This window comes from Nipponia nippon, unplaced genomic scaffold (genome assembly GCF_047370975.1).
Source record: "Nipponia nippon isolate SJK-2023a ecotype South Korea unplaced genomic scaffold, ASM4737097v1 scaffold_5, whole genome shotgun sequence".
NCBI classification, from domain to species: Eukaryota; Metazoa; Chordata; class Aves; order Pelecaniformes; family Threskiornithidae; genus Nipponia; species Nipponia nippon.
The window spans coordinates 56,882,387-56,900,190 of record NW_028262369.1 but is presented as its reverse complement, the minus strand read 5'-3'; the positions used below and the strand labels follow the sequence as shown (position 1 = coordinate 56,900,190).

Genomic DNA, 17,804 nt, shown 5'->3' with positions numbered 1-17,804 from the left:
TGCATAGAAAGAATTTTAACTTCGCAAGGCAGAATTGGGAGGGAGAGTCAGTTCTCTGCTGTATGTAAGATGAAATAGCTGTGGACAGCAGAGAAGTTGTTCATAAGGACCCCTGCTATTTCCCTTCTGTGGTGAGGGACATTGATTTGCGTGAAACTTGGCTCTGAGGTGCTTGTAAAGTGTATGAATGCTGTAGATTAACACCTCCATATATAGCTATTTTTTGTGCTTGTTTTCAGTTGGGAATGATTCTTAATGGTTTTTTTGTTTCTTTTCTGAGCATTCTCATTTTTTCTGTGATTTCTTTGAGCTGTTCCCACATACACAGCTCTTCCATAAATGTTGCCAAATAGCTTCTTCCTTATGTTATTTTCTGAGCATCTAATTGCAGAGCTTTTGTATTGCAAATACCTGCCTCATGCATGTGGGGAGAAGATTGCTTTTTCCCAACAGGAATATGCATGGTAAAACCTGCATCCGTTTAGCATTTCAAGTTCTGTACTTCATGCATGGCTTCTGACCCATATGTGCACCAAGTCTCATAGTGTGTGTTAGTCTCTCTTGTCCTCTCTCTTGATTGTTATATTTGTACCTATGTGTACATTTTGAGTCACTTGAATGTTTAGTGATGACAACTTCATCTATAGAAATGCCATCTTGGGGCCTTCCACTGATGAAGCCACATTGCAGATACATCCCTAATTGTAGTTCTTGCTGGTGTATTCCAAGGAGTGAAAGCTTTAGACATTGATAATCACTGCAGGGTCTGTAAGTTGAGAAGTATGGACTTGTGGGCAAATACTGCAGTATGGGAACGAGGTATATTTGACTCTGTGTCCTTTTCTGGGATTAATTTGTATGCTGCGTGAAGTCAGTGTTTTGGGACTTTGGTAAAGCAAAGGAAAAAAAAAACCAACCAAAAATCAACTCCAAAAGTAATTTGAATACATGGGCTTTCTATATGCCCTGTAAAGTGGTTATACGGGTCAGTTTTACACATAGTTGTCACCTTTTCTTGTTACTGGTTCTAACTCAGTACTTGTCAGAGACATTAAGTGATATGTTGTCCTTCTTGTACCTTACCCACATGAAAGGAATTTGTGGTCCTTGCTTAGTACCCAGCAAGACAAGTCTCTGCAATACAAAAATAGGCATTGCAGTGATGACCATTGGAAAGTATGGGAATGGATTTAATTTTTTCTTCTGGTGGTGCCTCTAAAGCTGCTTAGAGCTGTACTGGTGGCTTGTATGTCAGCTCTGGAAATCTGTGAGCAGAGCACTTGTTATATTAGTGCTAATTCCTTCCTCAGAATGGGTGGGGTAATACATGGATTTCACAGCACTGCCTACATGTCCCTATGCTTTGAGTTCTTTCTGCAGGATTTGTGGCATGCTGAGGTCCTTCATGGGGTATCACTGCAGAGCTGCATGACCCTAAGCAGTTCCTCCAGCACAGTGCAGCAGTGTGTTCTTAAGCTCTTTCCTGTTGCACTCCTATTTTACTCATTAGGATTCTGAATATTTCAGGCTTCCAATTCTTCTTTTTTTTGTATGAACCTTCTCCTGGATCCTGCCATTTTCTAACCTGTGATTCCATTCAAAACTGTTCCATAATCTAGGTCACAATTTGGAATGACGATATGCCCTAAGCATTGTTTTGCAGCACAGAAACGTGGTGCAGTTCCAAGCAGAGCAGGCTTTTGCCTCAAGGTTCTTACAAAGTGGTTTTCGAGCCCTGTGAGTATGTGAGGATTTGACAAATGGCCTGCTTTCCCTATGTAAATATACATTATAAAAAAAATTAAGTATTTATTGCTTGTAGCGCACACCATTAAAATGAAACAATGTGTCATGTCCAGTCACAAATGACCACCTTGGGCCTCAGAAAACCCTGTGCTAAATTTATCTGTTGTGAGCAGTGTGTGTGTATGAGGTTGACAACTACACCACAGGTTTTTTTGAGTGAGGGATGCCGCAGTGAAGAGTATACTGTGTCTGTACCACAACATAAACAGGAATTTTTTACTTACATATCTTGTGAGACTGTTAAAAACAGGTGGTAAGAAAAGCTGCTAAAGGAAAACCATGACTGATCTTACAAACTGCAGGTGACCGTTTTTTAAGCCAGCATTTACTTTGCGCTGAGGGAGTGTCTCATCTCTTTGTGTCCATCCTCAAGGTGTGTTCAGACCTATCTTTGCCACCTTAAATCTTAATCTGTGTTTCTCAGCAAAAGTCTTTCTCTTACAGCCTGCAGAATGTAGATAAGTGCTTCATGTTATCCTGGGGCACAAGTTCCCTTCTTTTAAGCCTTATGCTTTTGTCCCTTTCTCTTCCTATGGAACTTAGACTGGTCATTCCAGTTTTGCGGTGAGACTTTGGGTGCCTGTATTTCTTCTGAGAGATGTGAGACAGGCTTTCTTTGTAGACTTGTGCTGTTTACTCATGATAAATCTCCTGGCTTTCACCTTGAAGTGATGAAGTGACCCACCACTCTCTTTATTTGTCAGGATTTGTTTGGATCCCTTTGAAAGCTGGAATAGCTTCTCTCTGCCCTGGAGAGACATGGCAGTTCCTTTCAGGATTCATCCTGTATCTAGAAGATTTTGATTACAGTTTGATTAGAGAAATCAGAGTTTTGTTAAAAACACATGAGCAAACAGCAAGAATGCTGTAAGAAGCAACTTTGGATATATTGATTCTTAAGATGACTGATGAGCTCCCATGTCTGTCTTCCATTTCTACAGATAACCACTCTGCGCCTCCAGATGTAACCACTGGCCTGGTAGAACATTTACATCATGAGCGTCCACAGGTAGCATCAGTACGAGGAGTTCCCAGAGGCTACAACAGCAGCGTTTTGGAAACTGCAGATGGTGACTGTATTATAAACCTCCTACCTTTCAATCGATGTCCCGTTTTCTGAATAAGCGAATGCATAACAGAGCTTGACACCCATTGTGTGCTATGTGCTTGCCCCCTCCAAAGCTTTGCAGTAGTATGGTGTATCTTTCAGTCTGCCACAGGAGAGGAAACTGTACTGCATTTCCCGTGTTCTGCTGGTGGGAGCCATGTCCCTATTTCTGTATATTTCTATAGTAAAAGGCAATGTAAGCCCTTTAGTCTCACATTTTAATTTTATATTGCCTCAGAGATTTAAATTTTAGTAAATGTAAATAAACATACACATTTATATTTAATTTAAAATAAATATATCACGTATACAAATGAAAATCAGCATTTGACATGGTTTTGTGTTGTGATTATTTTTGCTAGCCTTGTAAAATATTGAAAGATTCACTTATTTTTTCCAAGCATTCAGACTTTTAGAACTGAATAAATGTTAAGACGTAGCAAATACCTAGACTTTTGAAGAAAAGAACATTCTTCAGGTTTGTATTGGAATCTCATGAAGAAGTCAGCAGTTTGAAAAGCTTAGTTAAGTATGAGAACGTATATGCATCAGCCAGGTAGCTAGGAAACAGCATTGTTTTGAAAGAAATCCATGGTTGAAACCGTTACTGATTAAAGCTGTTTTTTTCCAAACAAGCTGCTCATCTTGAATGACTCTTCCACCTGAAAGCTGCGCTGAACTTAAGAGTGATGTTGTCAGCAATGTGGCAGCATGTGTTTTAGTATATGTTTATTAATATATGGTAAGTAATAAATCTTTTTTGTTTGACAGGTGTACCAGTGAATAGCAGAGTGTCCTCTAAAATCCAGCAGCTTCTAAATACCTTGAAAAGACCAAAGCGCCCACCTTTGAAAGAGTTTTTTGTTGATGATTTTGAAGAACTGCTAGAAGGTTAATTTTCTTTCAAACATTCTGAACTCTGCCCTGTGGTAATCAGTAAATTTATAGAGGATATTCTTTGGAGTTAGTCAGGACATAGCCTAAGTGTAACTGATGGTGCAGTGGATGCCTGGAAGCCTCTGACCAACCTCCTGTTCAAAGCAGGTCTGACTAGATCAGGCTGCTCAGGGCTGTGTCCAGTCCAGTGCTGAGCGTCTCCAAACATGGAGATTCCACAGCCTCTCTAGCCGCTCGCATGCAGCTGCTTGTCTAAAAGCACCCCCACATCCTGCTCTGAAAAGCTGCTTTGTAGCTGGTCAGTGCCCAAATATAGTTAAATGAAAAAGTTACTTCCTAGTAACTGGAATTTATTATGATAATATTGTTTGCATACATGTTGATATCCTCTTCTTGAAATCCAGAAACTTCCATTATTTTAGAGGTTCAGAGAAATTAAATGCAGTGAGTGCACTGTGCAGTATGTCTTGTCTGTGCATTACATGAAAGGATTGTGCTTGTACATGCTCTGCAGATATCGCTTAGCTAAAAAACCCCACTATTTTCTTCTCTGTATGCATGTGTTCAGGCGGAAAGAAGAACATCTGACAAAGATAGAAGTTGCTAGCAATATGTAGCTGCCTTTAAAACCAGCTGCATCAGCTAATTTTGGAGAATGATTTTTGTTCTGTTCTCTTAGTCTTAAAGATTAAATGAAAATTCAGTTCTCTGTGACATTTTTGAGCAGCTGCTACTAGATTCCCTGTACTATTCATTTGATACTTTAAAATATGAAGTGATTGCAGTTCTAGACTTTCGATGAAGATTTTTCAGGCAAACTTTCATTGAGGTGCATATATGTCATTGTGGAGAGCAGAGAGCATCGCTTTGAACTGTTAGTTTTAGTTATTGCATAGATTGAGTGTTAGCTAAATCTAACTATGACTTCATTTTGCTAAGATCAAGATACTTCACCTTCTTGAGTAGCTTGGGGCAGGATTTTACAGCAGGCTCCTCAGAGACCAAATGGCATACAAACCCTGCACTGTTGCACAGTTGAGAGAGATGATCTGGAAATCAAATGAAATATTCTGTGAGCGGTACAGTTTTAGTTGTAGATAATCCATACCAGGAGCATTTCATCTGGTGCTCTTTTTCATATATTGTTACAGAAGCATAGTGTCATTCTTCATCACCTATTAAGAATTTGGTGCAGCAAAAATAAATGTCCAGTTGTCACTGAAGCCATTTTCTCTGATGACGCATCTTGCCTTGGTGTAAGCTTTCATTTAAATAGACATGCAGAACAAACAACAGAAAATATCATCTTTCCAAAGCAGAGAAAAAGAGTGAACTAGGGAGTCAAATTCTGTTCCTGTGGCCAGGTCCTTTGAATAATGTGGAATCAGAACTCCAAAGTGATGCTGGGAAGCCAACAGATGATTAGCATAGCATCATCATAAAGCAGAGGAGAAGTAATGGTAGCTGTGAGGAAGAAGAGGGTGAGAACGGTTTGTAGAATAGTCTATTAAGTGTAACTTGCACATTTTGTAAGGATTAACATTTGCCATTTTACTGTGCTCTGGTTTTAGTGCAACAGCCTGACCCAAATCAACCAAAGCCTGAAGGAAATCAAATAAATGTACTTAAAGGTGAACCATTAGGTGTGGTAACCAACTGGCCACCTTCTTTGCTGGCTGCCCTGCAGCGCTGGGGAATTACCCAGCCAAAAGCCCCTTGTCTGACGGCATTGGATACGACTGGGAAAGCTATTTATACGCTTACCTATGGTAGGTATTGGTGATAACTGTAAGAAAGAATTAGGCGTTCATTGTGGAATGAACAGTTTGCTTTACTTAAGAGGGACTGACTGTGCTCATGAAAAATACTTTGAGATTGCCATTCGAATACAAATTATTAATTCATTGTATATGAAAAACATTTTAAATAAAGTTAATGAAGGAAAAATGTATATGATATTGATTCTTTACAAGTGGCTGTTTGTAAATTTCAAACAACTGTGGGTTTTTTGCTTAAAAGAACACTAAAAATAGCCTGGTGTAAAATAGGAGGAAGAAACAGATGACAAATAATGCACTCTTCAGATTCCCAGAGTAGATACTAATTTTTAGCATGTTCTTGCATATCCTTATAGAGAAGATGTGTACTTCAGGAGCATATTAAGGATGTTATTGTGGGAAGTGAAACTTGCCTTTATCAATGAACCAGAAGTTTTACAGTAATTGCATTTTTTTTGAAGATAATTGTGTCCCCCAGGACAGTTAACTACAGCATTTTGTTGTATAGTATATTAGAATGTTAAAATTTCTTGTTTGCATTCTTACAGATAAAGTATGCTTACAAGAAATGTAACTGAGCAGCTGCATTAGTTTCATTACTTTGCAGTGGAGCTTTGAGAATTGTTTTGAATATCATGTTTAGTTTTACATTCAAAAAAAAGAAAGGAAAAGAAGAACTAAAAAGAAACCAAGCTCTAAATTGTACATGGACTCTCTGGCAACTGCACTGAACTGCAGTTCTTTAAAGAACTGGCCATTTGATGTACTTAAGTCCTGTGTAACTTTTTTTTATAAAACTGGAAATTACACAGAAAAAAACCTGTTCAATTGAAGTTTGAGACTGACAAACACAAAATAACTGATGGTTGCTGCGTGGTCTGAAGGGATTGAGTGTGGATGTCAGTCCATGATAAAGACCCTGTACTAGAAAGCTGAGTTCCAGATGCATGCTGTTTGCCATGGCATGCTTCTTTGGGGGTGGTTCTTGCTTTGATTTACCATTTACAGTGGAAGGGTTTTGCTGTTGCTCAATTTTTTATAAACAGTTTTTTTTATCAAAGCTCTTCTTTCTTTTTTGAGGCTACAAATTAAAAATTGATTTTTATGTTATGTCAAATAAGTGGTTAGATTGTTGTATTTAATAGCTTGGAATAATTTTTTTTTTCTGAATTATTGAGATCTTTGTAGATCACTACTGAGCACTGAACTGGTATTTCACAGAGCCAGCTATTGTGGCATTTACTCCTACCCTTTGTTTCTTAAATTTCAGTTAATTTTTTGTCCAGTTTAGGATTTTTCTTTTTATCCCAAGCAATTTGCTTTCTCTAAGAGCCCTTAGGAAAGAGTCTTGTGAAGTCCCTTTTGGAAATGCAGTTAGGTTGTATTAACCAGACTACGTGTGTGTGTGCGTGCGGACGCACACACATGCACCGAGACATTGGAAGAACTGAGTGGGTTTGTGAGGTGGAATTGCTTTCACAACAGTTATGTTCATTTTTCCCCAATTACTTGCTCACGTGCCTGGTGACCCTGTTCTAATACAACCGACTTGCCTAGTGCATATATAAAGCACTGAGATTTGCCAATTAAATGTTAAAATTTTAGCCTCTATTTTTTAATTTCTGCATTGTCTTTTTTTCTTTAGGCAAGCTGTGGAGTCGAAGCTTGAAGTTAGCATATACCCTGCTAAACAAGCTAACCACTAAGAATGAACCACTGCTGAAGCCTGGAGACCGGGTAGGCTTCTGTTTGAAATGGTCTCTATGGATAAAATAGACAGTGAAGAACAGCTTTAGCTAAAGAAGGCTTTGTAGTACTGTGACTTGTAATAGTATATTATTACAACATTTAGTATTTCTGTTCCTAATTTAAATATGAACCTGAACATTGTTGTGAAGATTTTTTTCCATGAATTAAAAAGCAGCCCTCCCCCTACAAACAATAACAAAAAACATTTCTTGTTATTTTAATGTATTTTTGTAGGTAGCTCTCGTATTTCCTAATAGTGATCCAGTTATGTTTATGGTGGCATTTTATGGATGTCTCCTGGCAGAACTTATTCCTGTCCCAATAGAAGTTCCACTAACAAGAAAGGTAGGCAAATACATTCAACATTTTTATGGATTCGTAAATAAAGTAGGTGGGTGTCTAAATTCTATCATCCTTATATGGGGCCCCTCAGAGCCTGCACTTTTGAAAGCAGTATGGTGCATTAGCTGAACTACTCAGTGCACATTATATGCTTGGAAAGTGTTTAATACTTAGTTAGGGAAGGGGGAACTAGTATGAAGCTAGTAAGTTAACTGTTTTAGAATACATAACTGTAGAAATTATTTTAATCCATTATTTTTGAAAATATGTGTGAAAGTCTTTTTCAAAATATAACACAGAAATGCTATCTTTTCACCTCTCGTGCTGAGTAATGAAAGCACAGGCAGGTAGAGACACCATGCTTACTGGAAATACCAATATAATCCCACACACATTGAGATTATTAGAGAAGAGATGAAAAGCTACAGGCTCTGCTCTTCAGTGCTTCAGGACTCAGAAACAGCATCAAACCAGGTCGCTGTTTTACCAGAATTTATAAATGTCCCTGTTGGGTTGGAGAGGGATGCACAACCATTGCTTTTGACACTACTTTGCTATCACTGCTTGCTAGATCTACTGCCAAATCTAACTTGGTTGGCACTGAGCAAAACTAAGCCTTTTGAGCATAGGCTTCAGTCTTTTGTTTTCCATAAAAGGTCTCATGGGCTAGAAATTTGTTTTTTCTTGATATATAAATTGGCTTAATATTTTCTAAACATGGAAAAGTTAGAGTAAACTGTACAAAACCTTCATTATTTGTAAGTTTGCTGTAACATGGTTTCTCTGTAGGATGCTGGCAGCCAGCAGATTGGATTTCTTTTGGGCAGCTGTGGAGTAACACTAGCTTTAACCACTGATGCCTGTCAAAAGGGCCTTCCTAAAGCTCAGACTGGCGAGGTGGTTACATTCAAAGGTATGTTTTAAGCTACTCAAATCTCTTTATCCTATAAAGAGCGGGTATATCCATTGCTGCTGTTAAACAACAATCTTTAAGTTTGCTTGCATGCTTCTAGCTTATCTATAAAGAACTGCCTTCATTGTCAAGACAGTATTTAGTGCTGCTTCTTCCTGTCAGGGGGATGATGGTGCAGCTTTTGCTTGCCTCCTGTTGATATCTCTGAATACTGGGGAAAAAAAACCTGATTTTTGGAACTGTAATGATAGTAACTTTTCTTTTTCTTTGAAGGCTGGCCTCGTCTCATTTGGTTTGTGATTGATGGGAAGCATCTGGCAAAACCAACTAAGGACTGGCATCCGCAAGTACGGGATGCCAGTGCTGAGATTGCTTATATTGAGGTGATCCAGTATAATATGCCTAACTTAGGGTTACTCTGTTGTAGTTTATGTCACAACATGTTTTCTTCCTTTAATCTCTTGATGCAATAAAAGAGATTACTATAATACTTTTAACTGTGGAACAAGAGTGTTTCCCTCGAGGTTGCCAGGCAAACTGTCATTTGAGTGGTTGTGCTGAGTCAGATTGAAGATTGGGGATAACTGGCATTTTGGGATCCCTGGGACAATTTGTTTAATTGGGGTAGAGAACAGTTAGATTTCATATGATATTAGTGTATTCTCTGAACACAAATGCATCTTTTATGGTAGCATTTTTATTTTTTTAAAAAAGTTCACTTCATTTTTATAGTAAAATATCCTTTCAGTTCACTACTGTAAATTTTCTAGATTCTGTTGTTAATATAATACCTGTATAAACTTTCTCTTTTCAGTACAAAACAAGTAAAGAGGGCAGCACAGTGGGCATTACTATATCTCATGCTTCCATGCTGGCACACTGTCATGCATTGACTCAGGCATGTGGTTATTCAGAAGGTAAGTTAGATAGGTATAGCTTTAAAATGATACTCATAGCTTTGAATATTCAGACAATTTATGTTACAAAGTCATATTTACTGTCTTAAAAGAACTTGGTAGCTTTAATTGCAAAGGGAAAGACAAATTTCCTCATTCATAATCATTGTGATATGTGAAGGAAAGTAAGAAGCCACTTGTGAAATCATAATCAATGTGTATTAAAATTTTTTTAACTTAAGATCCTTACTGGTTTTATTCAAGGGTTTGGATTTTTCAATCTTCATAAATTTGTTAGTCAGTGGTACACTGATTTTTCATCCTCTTGAAAACAGCTTTGCTATGAATCTATTTTGTCCTCCCTAATGCCTTTTGAATGCACTGGCCACTTCATGAAGTCCTAAGGGGGACAGTTTGAGATGCCCACATGCAGACTTAGAGGAGCCCTCCCAGCAGAAACTGAGGGAGCTTTCTTAGGCTGATTCTAGAGACCATTTGGGTAGCTTGGATCTCTTTGAAGAGCTTTGGATGCTGCCAGTTCCAGCTGTAGTTGCTCTAACGGTGCAGACTGGTGTGCCATGCAGACAGGCTGATATCAGTTGTGCAACTTCTTATCTGTCAGGAGACAGACTTGCGGTTATTGACCAAAGCGAAGGCATTTTGAAGTCTTGACTTGAAACCTAGTAATGACTAGGTGAAACGTAATATGCATCATAGGCCTTCCAACTCTTCTACTTCAAGATTCCTAGGAGTGTGACATTTGACCCCTGAAAGAGAGGCTTGATCAAGAAACTTTGAGAGTTACCATCATTAAAAAACACCCTGACTTGCTTGGCTTTACTGCTCTTGCACCTTTGATGACCCTGCCTGCCTAGATCACAAGGTTAAAAGTCCTAATGCAAATCATCTGGCCCAATTACTTGAACTAGGTCTGTGATTCTAGGCAGTGCATTTGAGGCCATGAGCGGATTGCTAACAGTTGCTAACTGTCCTCTCTTGCACTTACTTTTTTTTTTCCGTCCTCCTTTGGGGAGTTGGTTTACACCTGTAGTTCTCCAAAGTCCACACAAGTAGTATGATAGGGTAAAAGAAGTTTTCACAGTCAGATATCTCTACTCTTTTTAGTTATCATCAAAGAGGACCCTTTCCCATTTTCATTTTGGGACATCCCATCACAGCTGCCAACTACAAGAACTGTGCTGGGAGAGAGGAGGGTGCACCCAGCTTGTCGGTAAAGGACTGTACAATAGTTCCTGAATCCTGAAAGGATGGTGGCAACTAATTATGGATCGAAGGGGGTCTACATATCTTAATTTTCAGACAAATGCAGAGTAGTGTTGCTAGCCATTAACATTTCAGATCTCCACAGAGGGTACTGAATTCTCTTGTCCTCCTGTATGTTCATTTTTCAAATTTCTGTTGCCACATGCTGGAGTGCTGTCATGAGGTTTGTGTTCTGTGTAGACCATACCCAGTATAAAGCTTTGCCTTCTGTTTTGTTTATAGCTTCCTGTAGCTTCACAATTTTGGCCACAGTAGTTCCTATTTTCAGAAAGGAAGGGATCTTCATCTTAGTTAATAAAGAAAATCTCCACAGGGATTTGAATAAAGTGAGAGATCTACTTGTTTACAGTCATTCCCTCAATGAATAGCCAAGAATGGCATCTGGTTTTGACCATGTGCATAGAGTTCATCTGTGCTACCATTAACCAAAAACTTCTCCATTTGAAATCTGTTTGCTGGAAGAATCTCATGCTTTGACTAGTTCTTATCCCATGATGGGGTAGTCTGGGCTAATGTAATGAGGAAAATAAAACAAGATCAGCGCCACTTGCTACATGATGGCTGAAATTTTTATCAGCAGACTGGAAAGGTGTCTGCCTCCTCTTAGTCATAACGAGGACCTTGATGTACTGAGAAGAGGCAATTGCTGAAATAGCAAGAGATGGCTCTTCCCTTCATTTTTACCTTGAGTAAATGCTCTACAGAGAGGAGGGCTTTGGAACCACAGCTCAGAAAGGCATGAGGTTCGTAATAGGACCAAGAACAGCAAAGCCACAGGTACCAAGGGCACGACCAGAACGAATCAGGTTCTTTGGTCACTACATAGTAAACCTGAAGGGGTAAGGAGAATTAAAAAAAAATATCTGTATCTCATCCGCTCCAAGGACACCCAGACCAGGTCAGGACAGGGCCTGAAGCTAGTGGTATCCTCAGACAGATAGTGCCAGGGAACATTACACTACCAACCTAGATGTTGCCATCTTCACTTCTGGCGTAGAGGGCACTAAGTGGTCTTTCAGGACACAGATCCCAGTCACTGTCCACAGTCTTAGGTCTGGTTTGGCACCCTAATTTTATTAATCTTCTTCAGAGTGCTCCCCTCTCCAAATAATGCATGACTCAGCAGCCTAGCCTCAAAAGAGAACAACAGGGAAGAGGCAAAGTCTCCTTGCTACAATCCACTTAATGGGCTGGGGAACAATGCCCATATCTTGGGCATTGCAAACAGATGTAATTAAGAAACTGAGGTTAATCCAGGACTGACCAGTATGCTGGGATATCCAGAGTCTGGGACTGTCAGAATGGTTGAGGTTGGAAGGGACCTCTGGAGGTCATCTGGTCCAACCCCTCAGCTCAAGCAGGGCCACCTAGAGCCAGTTACCCAGGACCATGTCCAGACAGCTTTTCAGTATCTCCAAGAATGGAGTCTCCACAACCTCTCTGGGCAACCCATTCCAGTGTTTAGTCACCCTCACAGTGGAAAAAGTTTTCCTTCTGTTCAGAGGGAAGCTCATGTGTTTCAGTTTGTGTCCATTGGCTCTTATTCTGTCATGGGAGTCCACTGAAAAGAGCCTGACTCAGTCTTCTCTATAACCTCCCTTCTGATATTTGTACATGTTAATGAGATCCCCCCCGAGCCTTCTCTTTTCCAGGCTGAACAGTCCCAGGTCTCTCAGCTTCTCCTCATATGCTGAGATGCTCCCGTCCCTTAGTCATCTTAGTGACGCTTCGCTGGACTCACCCCAGTGGCTCCATCTCTCTCTTGTACTGGGGAGCCCAGAAATGGACACAGTACTGCAGGTTGTGGCCTCACCACTGCCGAGGAGAGGGGAAGGATCACCTCCCTTGACCTGCTGGCAACACTCCTCCCAGTGCGCCATTAGCTGCCTTTGCCACAAGGGCACATTGCTGGCTCATGTTCAACTTGGTGGCCACCATGAACCCCAGGGCGCTTTCTGCAAAGCTGCTCTCCAGATGGTTGGCTCCCAGCATGTCCTGGTGCATGGGGTTATTCCTCCCCAGGGAGCGGGGCTTTGCATTTCTCCTTGTTGAACTTCATGAGGTTCCTGTCAGACCATTCCCTCAGCCTGTCGAGGTCCCTCATGGATGGCAGCACAACCTGCTGGTGTATAGAATCATGTCAGCCATTTCTCCCAGCTTTGTGTCATCCACAAACTTGCTGAGGATACACTCTGCCCCATCATCCAGATCATTAATGAAGATGCTGAAGAGAACTGGAGCCATTATTGAGCCCTGGGCTACACAGCTAGTTACTGGCCTCCAACTCGACTTTGCGCCACCAATCACCACCCTACAGGCCTGGTTGTTCAGTTAGTTTTCAATCCACCTCCCTGTTTGCTCATGCAGCCCATACTTCATCAGCTTCTCTGTGAGGATCATACAGAGTCTCTCATAAGATGCTGTGAAACTGCTGGCTGCTTTCTGCAGCAAATCCAGTTCTGTGAAGTTCACTTCTCCTGAAGGTTGAAAAGAATTGAGGGTATGAAGATTTGCATTTCCTTATATACAGGCTCGTGTCTGGGACTACACACCCATCTCAGAGCGATTGGAGCTCTCAGTCACCCAAAGAATGGATGGATATGTGGTTGACTTACCGAAGTATTTTATTTATTGGGAATTAGCTGTGTGCATTCTGAAAACTTAAAAAGGATAAAAAACATCCGAAAGAACTATTTATTGTGCATGCAGCCATCCTACATCAGCAATAAGCAAGTTTCACCTGATCAGTATAAGATATTCCTCTAAAATCAGGTTAAATCTTTGATTTAGATCTTTGATGCTATTTTTTTAAATCATGTAAGGTGTTCAGATTTCTCAGAAAACACTGAAGAAAATTTAGTACAGCCATGGTAATATTTCTCACTAAATTTAATTCTTTCAAATATAGCTGAACTTTTTCCGTTCACCTGAAAAAGGTTACATCAAAACTATTGTTTCGGTCTGCATAGTTCATTGGTCTGCATAGTTCATTGGCAAATGTAACAAACACATGGAAGTGGTACCATAATAAAAACAGGGTCTTAAAAACCTTCTAATAATCTAGTCTCTAATCATAATTTAAAGGTGATTGTTTTCAGTAAAATAAGACACTTTCAGCTTAAGCAACCTGTTTGTTATAGACAAGAAGGCATGGCAACATAGCTTGGATTTCTTAGTGGTGTTGGAAGTTTCATAGTTGCTTTAACAAATATTTTGAGTTCTTAAGTATTCTCATAAATATGCTTCTTAAGTCTTATAGTTTTTCCTTCACTTTCAGCTGAAACACTAACAAATGTCTTGGATTTCAAAAGAGATGCTGGCCTTTGGCATGGAGTATTAACAGTGAGTATTTGAATGAATTAAAAAAACCTGCAGCAAGTTGCTTCTCTCAGGGGTGGAGTATTGGTGTCAGAATGAGGTGAAACTCTCTCAAACTATTTGTATTTCAGTATTTGTATTTTTCAGACTGCACAAGCATAGCTTGTGTTTTTACTGACTCTACACATAGTTTTCACTAACAGTTAAATGTAAGACTTATGCTGTAGCTGTGATGACTTTTTTTTTTTTTTAAGTACTGGTACGTGCTCTGTATTCTTTGAGCCACTTGAAAGTTTATTTTTTAATATTTTTCTCATAGAGTGTTATGAACAGGATGCATGTCATCAGTATTCCCTATGCATTAATGAAGGTTAATCCACTTTCCTGGATACAGAAAGTCTGCTCATACAAAGGTAACCTTAAAGTATTTTTGTTTAACCCATCTCTTCGTGGATGATTTAAAAAAAAATAAATTAAATAAATTTGTTTGTATAAAATGTCTGCTCTATCTGAGGCCACTGCCGTTTTATCCAGCTGACTTTCTTTGCCACAGCTTCAGCAATTGGGTACTCCATTTCAGTATCGTAGAATCATACAATCATTTAGGTTGGAAAAGACCTTTAAGATCATCAGGTCCAACCGTTAGCCTAGCACTGCCAAATCCACCACTAAACTGTGTCCCTAAGCACCACATCTACCTGTCTTTTAAATACCTCCAGGGATGGAGACTCAACCACTTCCCTCGGCAGCCAGTTCTGGTGCCTGACAACCCTTTCGGTGAAGAAATTTTTCCTAGTATCCAATCTAAACCTCTCCTGGTGCAACTTGAGGCCATTTCCTCTCATCCTATCACTTATTACTTGGGAGAAGAGACTGACCCCCACCTCGCTACAACCTCCTTTCAGGTAGTTGTAGAGAGCAATAAGGTCTCCCCTCAGCCTCCTTTTCTCCATGCTAAACAACCCCAGTTCCCTCAGCCGCTCCTCATAAGACTTGTGCTCTAGACCCTGCACCAGCTTCGTTGCCCTTCTTTGGACACGCTCCAGCACCTCAATGTCCTTCTTGTCGTGAGGGGACAAAAACTGAACACAGTATTTGAGCTGTGGCCTCACCAGCTACATATATGTACTGATAGATTCATTGATGAGTGATGTTGATGGTTTCTTCTGATAGACCTTTAAAGAAACTTTGTTTTTCATCTCAGTATTTGAATTTATAGTAAACATTTAAATTCTATAATCAAGTCCATCTGGAGACATTGAGTGTACAAGTGTCATAGTAGTTAAATATTTGGCATTTGTATTTGTTTTCTATGTTTGTAATCTGTTTCATACATTTATGTAAATACACAAAAATAAATAATTTTCTAATTGGTCTTTATTTTGTTCTGCACATGCACCATAATTTTTTTTTTATTTTCAGCCCGTGTAGCAGTACTAAAATCACGTGATATGCACTGGTCGCTTCTGGCTCAGAGGGATCAGAGAGATGTCAGTCTGAGCTCTTTACGAATGTTAATAGTGGCAGATGGAGCTAATCCATGTGAGTGTGGATGCATTTTCTGAGTGTCAGTCCAAGGTGAACTAAAGGACGCTGCAAGTCAGAGAACTGTGGGTCTGCACTGTAGGACCTCAGCAGCACTGGCTGTAGTTCATCATCAGCAAAACAGACACAGTAGCAGTATTTCTTTGCCAAGGACACTGGAGCGAAACTTTCATAGAAAATGTTCTGAAGGATCTATTCTTTATATAAAGAATAGTTGGCAATGTAATTTGAAAGAGGCTTTTAAAATTTCAAGTAAATCATAATGCCAGCTTTGAAGTAGTTGCTCACGTATTGCATGTGGGCATTGAGTATCTTTGAGTTGCAGTGTGTCTGATTCTGTACGTGCCCCTAGGGCTTGTCTCAGTCATGTGCAAGGACATAAAAATGGGAGCAGTCACAGCCTTAACTCAAAATCATGACAACTATTAACTAGAGTATGCAGTAGGTTCTTGCTTTTTTCTGTCAATCATATGGTGGTGGTTTACAGTAATTCGAGAAAGCAGCTGGGAGTTTGTGGTTTGGGGTTTTTTTTGTTTTGTTTTTGTTTTTTCAACAGGCAAGAATATACCTTAGTTGCTTAATTTTGCTGTTCTCATACACCAGAAAATCAATAGTATTTCAGATTCATTGGAGTTGTGTGATCAGAGGTCAGCAAGGTGTGATGGCGGAAGATGAAAGCTTGAAATGGTCTTGCTAAGATTACATTTGTTCTAAGCACTGTTTCAGAGCTGATGCTGCGAAAGTTAGGCAGTTCGTTCTGTAGTAAAATACTATTTGTATGCTAGTGATGCCACTGCTTTTTCATTGCTGTTTGCACTTCTTATCTATATTTAGCTGTGTAAATTCATTTTTTTAACTTCATCTTTTCATCAGTGCTGTACTCTTACATGAATTTACATGAAATTATACCTAGGATGTACTTAAATCAGTGAAGTTTGCTGGTTTGCGTTACGTGCTGCAATTCCACAACTGTAAAATACAAAGCTGTAGGTGATGAGGAATCCTCTTGCATTTTGGGTTAAGTGCTACAGGCCAGGTAGAGCTCTAAACTGAAGTGAAGATATGTCAGAAGCATTTGATGTTAATTTCTAAATGCTTTGGTTCTGTGACCTCTGTAAGAAGCTCCTATAGGAGCTATATAGGAAGCTGACAGATACAGTTACCCTTAGTGACAAAATATTCTGATAGCTGAAGGATTTTCCATGATGTTAGTGTTACGGAGTGCTGGCAGAGAAAGACAGTATGCAGTTGTGAATTTCATTCAGTGAATTAATTGTTAACCACTGGGAGTTTTTTCTCTAAATCTAACATCTAATAATAGGCTGGAATGTCTTTTAGGCAGTTGGAAAGTATATTGTTTTGGTGCACAGATGCAACCATATTTGTATAGCTGAGCTGACAGTAAGCATAGACTTTGAAATCCTGCAGCTCAAGCTTTCCTGCCCTTGGCAAAATGTTTCCAATTGTGTGATTGTTCTTTTTAGGGTCAATATCTTCCTGTGATGCATTCCTGAATGTATTTCAGTCCAGAGGTTTGAGACCAGAAGTAATCTGTCCCTGTGCTAGTTCTTCAGAGGCACTAACTGTTGCTATTCGCAGGTAATTCTCTCTTCTGAGAAGTGAACTGAAGCATTTCTTGACTATTGAAATGTATCTGGTGTTAAAATGGTAGTCAAAAAAGATGATTCCCCACATAAAGATGCCCAAAGACCTAGATAGAGGAAGTTTGAGGCTCACCGGTATCTCCTTCACTGAAGGATGGGTGATTTTTGTTTTCTTTAAAAAGTTACGTATTTTTGAAAAGTAGTCAGTCATAAGGTTTTGGGTTTTTTTTACTGCTTGGGAAAGTGAGGTCTCATCCTCACTGGTGTTGCTGGAAGACCTTTATAAAATGCCCCAAAAATCAAGACTGTTACTTATTTGGAGGAAGAAGATGCTGATTGCTTATATACAATGTCTTGCAAACAGGGGGCTAAAGAAAGAAAAAAATATTTCTAACTGGCCTGAAAAATACCATTGAATTTCTGGAGAAAGCAAGGGATGCTCTGAAAAAAGGAAGTACTTTGGTTATGAATAGATGTATGGATGGAATATACTGAAATTTTTTGACAGTGGTTTTGATCAAAATGTGCTTTTTTGGAAAATCAATTTCAAGAAAACTTGAAACA

The 17,804-nt window shown here is 39.5% G+C and overlaps 1 protein-coding gene across 5 annotated transcripts in view; it reads left to right on the top strand.

Annotated features, from left to right (window-relative positions):
- Nucleotides 1–17,804, top strand: part of DIP2A (DIP2 acetate--CoA ligase A) — a 132,726-nt gene that overhangs the window by 73,808 nt on the left and 41,114 nt on the right. For 4 of the 5 annotated variants that reach the window (XM_087731445.1, XM_087731444.1, XM_087731447.1 and 1 more), the window contains exons 6-17: nucleotides 2,748–2,876; nucleotides 3,686–3,805; nucleotides 5,383–5,580; nucleotides 7,235–7,326; nucleotides 7,573–7,683; nucleotides 8,470–8,593; nucleotides 8,867–8,976; nucleotides 9,408–9,510; nucleotides 14,051–14,115; nucleotides 14,411–14,504; nucleotides 15,514–15,633; nucleotides 17,121–17,235. In XM_087731445.1, the coding sequence (XP_087587571.1) occupies nucleotides 2,748–2,876; nucleotides 3,686–3,805; nucleotides 5,383–5,580; nucleotides 7,235–7,326; nucleotides 7,573–7,683; nucleotides 8,470–8,593; nucleotides 8,867–8,976; nucleotides 9,408–9,510; nucleotides 14,051–14,115; nucleotides 14,411–14,504; nucleotides 15,514–15,633; nucleotides 17,121–17,235 (1,381 nt within the window). Of the gene's footprint in view, nucleotides 1–2,747; nucleotides 2,877–3,550; nucleotides 3,657–3,685; nucleotides 3,806–5,382; nucleotides 5,581–7,234; nucleotides 7,327–7,572; nucleotides 7,684–8,469; nucleotides 8,594–8,866; nucleotides 8,977–9,407; nucleotides 9,511–14,050; nucleotides 14,116–14,410; nucleotides 14,505–15,513; nucleotides 15,634–17,120; nucleotides 17,236–17,804 lie in introns of those variants that run through there. The other variant, XM_087731448.1, reaches the window with a different exon arrangement.